The sequence below is a fragment of the Arachis hypogaea genome, chromosome 20 (assembly GCF_003086295.3).
Source record: "Arachis hypogaea cultivar Tifrunner chromosome 20, arahy.Tifrunner.gnm2.J5K5, whole genome shotgun sequence".
In the NCBI taxonomy this organism is placed as follows: domain Eukaryota; kingdom Viridiplantae; phylum Streptophyta; class Magnoliopsida; order Fabales; family Fabaceae; genus Arachis; species Arachis hypogaea.
Genome location: NC_092055.1, coordinates 2,830,811 through 2,842,137, shown reverse-complemented (window position 1 = coordinate 2,842,137; position 11,327 = coordinate 2,830,811). Strand labels below are relative to the sequence as shown.

The window sequence follows — 11,327 nt, the reverse complement described above, 5'->3', positions numbered from 1 at the left end:
TTGAAATAACATTTTATTATTAATTTACAAATTGCTTTCCAATAAACACTAATTAAGATAAAATTAGAGATAATCAAATTAATTTTTTTTATTCATAAAACTTAAAAAATTAAATTTAAAAGTCTCAAATATTTAAATCAAATCATATAAAATTTTTATATTTTTTTAATTACTAAACATTTAAATTATAAATAAGTAAATACCACGTTTAATATAAAAATTTCTAAAAATTTATTTTGAATAAATATAATAAATCATAAATGAATTATTATTTAATTTTTAAAATAATTTTAAACTCAAAGTGTAACACCCTACCATACTTAATCTTATGCTTAAGTCATAAGACTGAGTTAGTAAGGTATTATGACCTCTAAGAATAGTAATATATATATAATAATAGAGAAAAGATACTTAACTAGGAGCCTTGAAAAACGGGTAAAACAAAATCGCAAAATAAAAAGCGCAACGCTCAGGAAAGAATTACTTGCGTGCTAAGAAACCTAATAGGAACATGATAAAGTTAAGCAAAAGAATAAAGGAAAGCCAAGGGAACAGCATAACTAGCCCCTGACTTAGCCTGCGAAGCTAAGGCTGGCCAGAGGATATATATATATATATATATATATATATATATACATATGAACATACATAGGTATCCCCAAAATATACCAAAATACCAAAATAAACTCCTATCTCTCCCTCAACCTCTAAGAGGAGCAGTATACATAAGTTACTTGGAGAGTAAGCTAAATACATATATACATATATACAAATAAAAAACCAAAATATACCCAAGGACTACTTCGCTTTCCAAGATCCAGACGCTTAGTGAGGAGCCTCTCGACCTGCATCTGAAAAACAACAATACAATATGGAATGAGAACCGGAGGTTCTCAGCATGGTAAAAGTGCCACGTGTATAATAAATAAGGTCCTGAGAATGCCATAGGCAATCCTAGAACTCCGTTATTCAATTATCCAACTTAAGTACTAAACAGAAGCCATAAATAGGGGCAGGTATTCTAAATCTACCTAACTTACTCAAATTCAATGCTAATCTAATACCCAACCATTTCTCCATTTCCTCCATTTCCTCCGTCAATCATAATGCAACAGAAACAAGCAACCAAACAAGTTCACGCACAAGTAATGATCAAATAGTACAAATAGCAAGTATAACAAATAGCAGGTAATATATATCAATTAGGCATACCCAGGAAATGCATAGCAATCAATACAAACAAATGCATATGATGCATGCCTGTCCTATGGCTGATGGGGCCCATCTGTCGGTTATCCAGCCAACCCGACAAGTCTGAAAACCTTAGATTGTCCCCCGTCGCGCATCCCCAAGAGTCTATGCATAGAGTTCACATTCAATCATCATATAAATCACTCAATGGGGGTTATCCATACCCGGGAATTTATACGTGCCCGGTCACCCTGACGACGTAGGGTTAACAGAGTATCGAGAATCAACCTGGAACACGTGGTGGCGAGCCACGGTTTTTACCCAGGGAAACTCGTATCTCAGATATCATCATTCATAAGCCATTTCATAATCATAATCATTATTTAATCATTCATCAAGCCATGGTAGGTTAACTTCTTTTATCAACAACTTCCCTTTCACATTTTTCATCATCATTCCCTTATAATTCATTACGTTTACCCTTTCCGGGTCCTGACCAAACCATTTACCAACCTCTTCTCAACCTTTTTAATATCGATTAATCTTAAAATCAACCCAAATCTAACATTAAATCATTCACGTAATACGAAGATTAATCTTTGACTTCTCGGACCCATGACTATCACTAAGACATTCTCGACACTCTATTTTCTTTTCTGTTTCTAATATAGCAAATGAAATCGGAATTGCATAAACTTTATGTCCAGGCGTTCATATTGAAATAATATTTCTAAAAAAAACTAAAGATCATAGTTTTCTAATTTCTCTAGTCTCAGGAATAAAGGAAAAACCGTGACTGCTCTGCAGTGCATAAAACCAGAAAAACAGTAGCAGCATGTGATATTCAAAATTCAATATAAAATTCAAGTTAAATCCAATGACTTTAAAAATTAATGTAGTTACACTTCACTCATCCAGGTTTCTTTCTCAATTGGTTCTGAGTTAATATCATTTTTAATAAAGAAGTTACATTACCTGGAAGTTAAGTAAAAATGAGTCAAAATCTGTTTTTGAAACCAACAAGCTTAGTACCTTTCAATTTGAATAACTTTTATTACAAAACTCCAATTAAGCTAAATTTTGATTTGGAAACTCCTAGATCATCCAGAAATAACTGTGTCTTGGTTGCAACCCAATTGCTATTCAATTCTAAGAGTTACAAGTATTGGAAGTTGATGCATAGCTTGCTGAAATCTGTTTCTTTTCAGTTTTGACCACCAATATTCAAAAATTCACAACTCCCAATCCTTAACTCTCAAAATTCTGAAGTTTTAGAGCAATAAAGCAAGTTAATCAAATTTTATAACAAAATTAGTTTCACTCCAAAAATCAACTCGTAGAAGTCGCAGCAAGACAAACAAGTTGCTGTTCTATTTAACCTTTTCTGCTGCAGGACAGATTTAACAATCTAACTTTAAAAATTTGCCATAAATTGTATATTTAACAAAAAGGTCCCAAATTTTCCAGTTTAGTTCCCTATATTCCCAAGTTTAGCCCAAACTTGGTCTCATGCAATTCTGACCATTACATAATTAGTTACAGCATATGCAATACCACCACAACACAACTCTACATCCTTATTAACAAACACCAATCCTAATCCATCATAAATAAATATAAGAGCACACCATTAATAACTTCCACATCTCATAATTCCAATATATAAATCCACCAACAAATCTATCCCAACAACATTATAAGGCTAATCATTAAATACAACAAACAATTCAACTTATCCTATGGTTCCTCTAACCTAAGTTTTCACAACACCGTAAATATTAAACGTGCGAAACTTGAACCATACCTTGGCCGATCACTTAGTTCACCCAAGGCAGCCTCACAACTCAAAATCACAGCCCCTCTAAGCTCAATCAAATAGCCCCAAAGTAAGCCTTGTCACCAACAAAGCTCCAAGTAATCCAAATTCAAGTCCAATGCATAAACACCCTCTTAAACTACACCTAATACACATATATATGTTTCAATTCAGTTTTCTATTACCAAAAACAAGATTGAGCTAGGGTTAGGGTGTTCTTACCATACCCATATGCTCAATAGCTTGAGCCCACAAGTTCCGGAAGCTAACTTGAACCTAGAACATAGAAATTGGACAAGATTCACCATAGGTTTCTAAGTTTACCAAAGAAAGAGGGATAGGGATTTTGAACTTAATAGGAGGCTTACCAGTGAAATTATTCGGATAGAAAGGTAGAGCTCAACGCGCTGAGCGCGTGGCCGTGAACGGTGCGGCGATCGGAGCCCGGACGGAAGAGTTATGGTGGATCAAAGGAGGTTAAGGGTTTGGGGGCTCTTCTTTCTCCCCAAATCTGTTTTGCTGCGTTGCATGCAAATGGGGGAAGAAGGAGCTGCTGTCTTCTTTAAGTGTTTGGGTCCGGTTGGACCCACGAGCTCGGTTTGGGCTCCGGTTCAACCGGTTCGGTCCTTCCGGTCCGATTTTGGGCCAAATTTTCGAAATTGGTATCAAAATTTTCGTTTTGACGAGCTCTATCCTATTTTGATACTAGTTTTGTATTTTTAATTTTTCTATTTAAAATTTGATTTATTGACTAATTATTTTCCGATTTTAGCGGGGTTTACATTCTACCCACCAAATTAGGAATTTTGCCCTCAAAATTCAGATTCAATTATCTGAAAAGAGGTGTGGGTAGTCCTTTGGCATATTCAGAGTTTCTTGAAACCGACTTCGTCACTCGATACGTCCATCTCCTTTCATTTAAGCTGGCTTAGGTTGTAAGACATGAATTTGATTTAGAGGCATGCTTCAGAAGTTACGATATACGGAGTATGTTGGAATAGGTTCGAAAGGTGCGACAAAAACTATTTGGCACGCCACTGACCATCAATACTCTCCAAAATTTGAAATAGGCTAACTTGGCGGGATTTAACTTCTTAGATCTGCCTATCTCTTTTGTCGGCTCCCATAATGAGAATCTTTACTCAAATTTGCGTAACTTTTCCTTTGTTGTCTCGGCTATCAAATTCAGGAATTAAGACATTTGATGTTCCAGTTTCCAATTAATTCAAGGCTGTTTAGCATACTGTAGAGTCTCACCTTCTCCCTGATGTATAGTCTCGTTGGTATTCCTAATAAGTAGTTTGCTCCGATGGGCAAAACGGACTTGATCACTTGATCCACGATTCCCTAATAGTATCACCTTTTGTCTTAGACCTTGGCAATCTATTACGAAATCGATAGCTATTCCCTTTTACCTTTAATGTAGAACCTTCGACAGCTGTGGCATTTCGAATGATTTCTGGTGGTCTCTCATTTCTTTCTCATACGTCAAACTTGTAATCACATAGATTTCCACCTCGTTCTTCATTTCTGTCTGCTCAAAATATCTTCTTTGATTCGTGGTAGGTTTTAGAAATCTCAAGGTAACTTTGAAAATTTTCTCTTGTAAGCTTCGAACAACAGTTTCTTTTTTCAACTTTCGACCTCAACACATAACCCTCTCTTGGTGTCTTCTGGATTCAACCGGTTTCAGTACTCTTAGTAGCCCCTTATCACCGTTATTGCACTCCTTAAGTCTTTGACTTTACAATCTCTCTTTCGACATTAAACATATAAATCTTTTCTTAGTTCCCTTTCGTTTGCCAGACTTCGACATCCTCGGTAGGTCTTTATCGTCCCCTCACGCTTCCTGCATTTCGTCTTTGCTATGTTTTAAAACCGCAATAGATTTAGTTTGACTCCTTTAGCTATATCCTTAATATTCAATTTAAAGTTCCAACTTATCTAGCCTTTCTTTCTTCGAAATTTATATCCAAGCATTTCTCCAGAAACTTCTTACTCAGGGCATCCGTTACCACTTCACGATGTTGTATTTACACGTATCCTAAACCCCTCTGGTAATGTATCGCACTAATTCCGAGTTGTTAAATAAGTTCGGGTATTCTAATTACTGGATTTGGGGTTAATCCTTCTCTTGGAGTTTGAAAGCTCTCTTCATATTCAGGTATCTATGTAACCGGTGTATTTCTAGCGCATTAAACTAATCATAGGCTTTGTGGTCGACAAGAATTTAAAGCTCCAAAACTCTTTTTGACGGCGCACGCTTACCTGCTTCATCTTCCGTATCCAAAAGTCATGCTCTTAAGGAACCAACATCTCCACAGTCATAACTATATTTTATACGTGATACTAATATAGGCTCAAGTTAATTTTCAAAAGAACATTAAGCTCGAAAAATGAATGAGCAATACAAACGGTGTTCGTAATGAGTCAGAAAGGAAATCTTGTACACGGTTAATCAGGATTATACCGAAATAATGGAATACACAAGGAGAGGAACTTGGGTGCATCTCAAGAAAAGAGTTCAAATTAGAGACCTTTTGTAGGAAGAATAGAGCGTACAGAGTCAAAGAAGTCTCAGCTGATTCTGAAGAACATGGTTTGCGAATAGGGGCAACTCTAGTAATAGCGAGCATACAAGATTCAAGGATTACGCGCTTATACCAAGACAAGCTCAGACTCATCCTGGAAGAAACAATATTCATTCGCACAAGGAGTAAAGTTAGAAAGGTAGTCAAGCTATTTAGGAAGAGCTCCGGATCGAATGTCAATGTAGGTTTCAAAAGAAGGATTAGATCAAATCGCGAAGATTCGTTAGCACACTCTCTCTGCATAAGGTTTCCTACCGTTCTCTTCCTTCTTCTCTGGCATAACCGACGCTTCCCACAAAGAAATAGTTGGTTAGGTGATTCCCTCTTCTAGTACTCCCTTCCACTCAATCCTAAATTCTACCGATTATAATGATGTCTTCGCTTGTGGTGCGATTGAAGTTAATCTGGCTTCCGGCACTAAGTCTATCACAAACTCGCTTTCTATCTGAAATGGAAGTTCTGACACACCTTCAAGAATTGTCTTAGAAACTCTCTCGTATAGAGGTTTGATTTCATCTCCACTTACCTCTTAACAATTAACATCTAAAGGCTGTGTTCGCTCTACTCCTCTTCCTCAAAGTTTCACCGTCACTGAATTCCAAATAATAACTCCGCGTAACCTTCAACACTCCTGATTTCTTAGATATGGTCCAACCTGCTTCCACTACGTTACTTAATCCTTAACCTTCAAAAGTCTAACCACCCCTCTAAGGTAGCTAAGTGTCACTCCGTCTCAATAACCAATAGTTTTTGACTAATTATCGACTTGGACCTCATGATTACTGAAACTTGTCATACATCACGAATGAGTATTACATATTAACTGTATGCAAGGAAATTAGAAATTCAACTGATGGTTTAAAATTACCTCGGCTATGAGAATTAAATTCAGTTGCATCCCGATTTTCTTTGTATGGACAATTCCAAGACATATGCCATGGTCTCCCGCACTTGTAACATACGCCTAATCCGGCCCTGCACGGTCTGTTTGGATGGTACTTCTTGCACCTTGGGCACCTTAAATTATCCAGTTGAGTACTAGTTTTCCCTTCAGCATTCGGATCCAGACGGTTATCGTTCCTTCGGTCAGTGCTCCAGCGCTGAGAATGTGAAGCGACAAAGCGATTCTTTTTGAAAATTTGGCTCCTCGGTGTAATCTTTCCCTTTTTCTTTGTGAAGGGTTCTCGGTGATCACTTCTTGCTACCTCAGCCCTCCTTGAGCTTTCTCCCGTTGCCTGACCCACGTTAACCTGCTCCAGATAACTCAGTGGTACCCTTGTATTCGGAGCATTATGTCCACCTTCATATTCATTATCATCATTGTTGCCAGTTCCAGCTTGTGGTTGCATCCCATCCATTACTCGGATGGTCGCGACAGCAACAGTACCAATGGCAGCAGCAACACTCGTCATTGCAGTCATGATATCGGTCAAACTATCTATTGGTATGGTTACCTCATTAGCTCGCCGTCTTTGACCTCGATTACGCTCACGACCGCGCCCACGAGATGCCATTTGGTTCCTGTTCACACCAAACAAGTGATATCAAGGTGATCAGTCTCAATATCTCTAGTTTAGTATTTCAAAGTCCCAAATGCATGCTCATGAGCATTCATGCCTCATATATCAGTTAGATACCCTAAATAGCATGTATAGACACCCAGAGTATGCCCAGAGGCATAATCAGTCCGTCCCTCAGGCTCTATAGGAACGAACTGCTCTGATACCATAATGTAACACCCTACCATACTTAATCTTATGCTTAAGTCATAAGACTGAGTTAGTAAGGTATTACGACCTCTAAGAATAGTAATATATATATAATAATAGAGAAAAGATACTTAACTAGGAGCCTTGAAAAACGGGTAAAACAAAATCGCAAAACAAAAAGCGCAACGCTCAGGAAAGAATTACTTGCGTGCTAAGAAACCTAATAGGAACATGATAAAGTTAAGCAAAAGAATAAAGGAAAGCCAAGGGAACAGCATAACTAGCCCCTGACTTAGCCTGCGAAGCTAAGGCTGGCCAGAGGATATATATATATATATACATATGAACATACATAGGTATCCCCAAAATATACCAAAATACCAAAATAAACTCCTATCTCTCCCTCAACCTCTAAGAGGAGTAGTATACATAAGTTACTTGGAGAGTAAGCTAAATACATATATACATATATACAAATAAAAAACCAAAATATACCCAAGGACTACTTCACTTTCCAGGATCCAGACGCCTAGTGAGGAGCCTCTCGACCTGCATCTGAAAAACAACAATACAATATGGAATGAGAACCGGAGGTTCTCAGCATGGTAAAAGTGCCACGTGTATAATAAATAAGGTCCTGAGAATGCCATAGGCAATCCTAGAACTCCGTTATTCAATTATCCAACTTAAGTACTAAACAGAAGCCATAAATAGGGGCAGGTATTCTAAATCTACCTAACTTACTCAAATTCAATGCTAATCTAATACCCAACCATTTTTTCATTTCCTCCATTTCCTCTGTCAATCATAATGCAACAGAAACAAGCAACCAAACAAGTTCACGCACAAGTAATGATCAAATAGTACAAATAGCAAGTATAACAAATAGCAGGTAATATATATCAATTAGGCATACCCAGGAAATGCATAGCAATCAATACAAACAAATGCATATGATGCATGCCTGTCCTATGGCTGATGGGGCCCATCTGTCGGTTATCCAGCCAACCTGACAAGTCTGAAAACCTTAGACTGTCCCCCGTCGCGCATCCCCAAGAGTCTATGCATAGAGTTCACATTCAATCATCATATAAATCACTCAATGGGGGTTATCCATACCCGGGAATTTATACGTGCCCGGTCACCCTTACGACGTAGGGTTAACAGAGTATCGAGAATCAACCTGGAACACGTGGTGGCGAGCCACGGTTTTTACCCAGGGAAACTCGTATCTCAGATATCATCATTCATAAGCCATTTCATAATCATAATCATTATTTAATCATTCATCAAGCCATGGTAGGTTAACTTCTTTTATCAACAACTTCCCTTTCACATTTTTCATCATCATTCCCTTATAATTCATTACGTTTACCCTTTCCGGGTCCTGACCAAACCATTTACCAACCTCTTCTCAACCTTTTTAATATCGATTAATCTTAAAATCAACCCAAATCTAACATTAAATCATTCACGTAATACGAAGATTAATCTTTGACTTCTCGGACCCATGACTATCACTAAGACATTCTCGACACTCTATTTTCTTTTCTGTTTCTAATATAGCAAATGAAATCGGAATTGCATAAACTTTATGTCCAGGCATTCATATTGAAATAATATTTCTAAAAAAAACTAAAGATCATAGTTTTCTGATTTCTCTAGTCTCAGGAATAAAGGAAAAACCGTGACTGCTCTGCAGTGCATAAAACCAGAAAAACAGTAGCAGCATGTGATATTCAAAATTCAATATAAAATTCAAGTTAAATCCAATGACTTTAAAAATTAATGTAGTTACACTTCACTCATCCAGGTTTCTTTCTCAATTGGTTCTGAGTTAATATCATTTTTAATAAAGAAGTTACATTACCTGGAAGTTAAGTAAAAATGAGTCAAAATCTGTTTTTGAAACCAACAAGCTTAGTACCTTTCAATTTGAATAACTTTTATTACAAAACTCCAATTAAGCTAAATTTTGATTTGGAAACTCCTAGCTCATCCAGAAACAACTGTGTCTTGGTTGCAACCCAATTGCTATTCAATTCTAAGAGTTACAAGTATTGGAAGTTGATGCATAGCTTGCTGAAATCTGTTTCTTTTCAGTTTTGACCACCAATATTCAAAAATTCACAACTCCCAATCCTTAACTCTTAAAATTCTGAAGTTTTAGAGCAATAAAGCAAGTTAATCAAATTTTATAACAAAATTAGTTTCACTCCAAAAATCAACTCGTAGAAGTCGCAGCAAGACAAACAAGTTGCTGTTCTATTTAACCTTTTCTGCTGCAGGACAGATTTAACAACCTAACTTTAAAAATTTGCCATAAATTATATATTTAACAAAAAGGTCCCAAATTTTCCAGTTTAGTTCCCTATATTCCCAAGTTTAGCCCAAACTTGGTTTCATGCAATTCTGACCATTACATAATTAGTTACAGCATATGCAATACCACCACAACACAACTCTACATCCTTATTAACAAACACCAATCCTAATCCATCATAAATAAATATAAGAGCACACCATTAATAACTTCCACATCTCATAATTCCAATATATAAATCCACCAACAAATCTATCCCAACAACATTATAAGGCTAATCATTAAATACAACAAACAATTCAACTTATCCTATGGTTCCTCTAACCTAAGTTTTCACAACACCGTAAATATTAAACGTGCGAAACTTGAACCATATCTTGGCCGATCACTTAGTTCACCCAAGGCAGCCTCACAACTCAAAATCACAGCCCCTCTAAGCTCAATCAAATAGCCCCAAAGTAAGCCTTGTCACCAACAAAGCTCCAAGTAATCCAAATTCAAGTCCAATGCATAAACACCCTCTTAAACTACACCTAATACACATATATATGTTTCAATTCAGTTTTCTATTACCAAAAACAAGATTGAGCTAGGGTTAGGGTGTTCTTACCATACCCATATGCTCAATAGCTTGAGCCCACAAGTTCCGGAAGCTAACTTGAACCTAGAACATAGAAATTGGACAAGATTCACCATAGGTTTCCAAGTTTACCAAAGAAAGAGGGATAGAGATTTTGAACTTAATAGGAGGCTTACCAGTGAAATTGTTCGGATAGAAAGGTAGAGCTCAACGCGCTGAGCGCGTGGCCGTGAACGGTGCGGCGATCGGAGCCCGGACGGAAGAGTTATGGTGGATCAAAGGAGGTTAAGGGTTTGGGGGCTCTTCTTTCTCCCCAAATCTGTTTTGCTGCGTTGCATGCAAATGGGGGAAGAAGGAGCTGCTGTCTTCTTTAAGTGTTTGGGTCCGGTTGGACCCACGGGCTCGGTTTGGGCCCCGGTTCAACCGGTTCGGTCCTTCCGGTCCGATTTTGGGCCAAATTTTCGAAATTGGTATCAAAATTTTCGTTTTGACGAGCTCTATACTATTTTGATACTAGTTTTGTATTTTTAATTTTCCTATTTAAAATTCGATTTATTGACTAATTATTTTCCGATTTTAGCGGGGTTTACACAAAGTATCATTAATTTGACTTAAATATTCTTAGTAAAATAAATTTTTGAATATGAAATCTTAAATAAATATAATAAATCATAAATAATTCATTATGTTAATTTTAAAAAATTTAAAGTTTTACATTTAATATGTTGAAAGAAAATTTTTTATTAGTTACAAAAAATATTTGAATTTTGTGACAAATAAATAACTTGTTACAAAATAGTGCATTTTGTTACAAAATATTTAGAACTTTTGAAACAAATAGATATTTTGTTACAAAATATTTTAAATTTTTGCAACAATATAATCTTTTGTTACAAAACATTATAATATTTTGCAACAAAACAACAATTCGATACGCCAACATAATTTGTAACAAAAAAAATTACATTATTACAAAATATTGAAATGTTTGTAATAATAACTAATTATTGTTACAAAAAAATCATAATTTATAACAATTTTAAATTTGATACAAAATTTTTGTTACAAATACTCAATTTTATTGTAGTGCCTGACCCTCTTTTTTAGAAGGGAAATG

General features: G+C 36.2%; 1 protein-coding gene across 2 annotated transcripts; it reads right to left on the bottom strand.

Moving 5' to 3' along the window:
- Positions 1–550: 550 nt before the first annotated feature.
- LOC112783790 (uncharacterized) lies at positions 551–10,555 on the bottom strand. 2 transcript variants are annotated; one of them, XR_003193602.3, is made up of 6 exons: positions 10,387–10,555; positions 10,241–10,294; positions 3,376–7,862; positions 3,230–3,283; positions 2,996–3,152; positions 551–851 (listed from the first exon to the last, which is right to left on the bottom strand). XR_003193602.3 is itself a non-coding variant. In XM_072230467.1 (4 exons), exons 3-4 carry the CDS (start codon positions 7,110–7,112, stop codon positions 826–828), a joined length of 672 nt encoding a protein of 223 aa, XP_072086568.1. In that variant the 5' UTR covers positions 7,113–7,862; positions 10,241–10,294; positions 10,387–10,555; the 3' UTR covers positions 551–825. The 2 variants fall into 2 exon arrangements, 1 of the variants encoding a protein (XP_072086568.1); XM_072230467.1 differs by lacking the exons at positions 2,996–3,152; positions 3,230–3,283 and having other exon boundaries at positions 6,467–7,862.
- Positions 10,556–11,327: the final 772 nt, after the last annotated feature.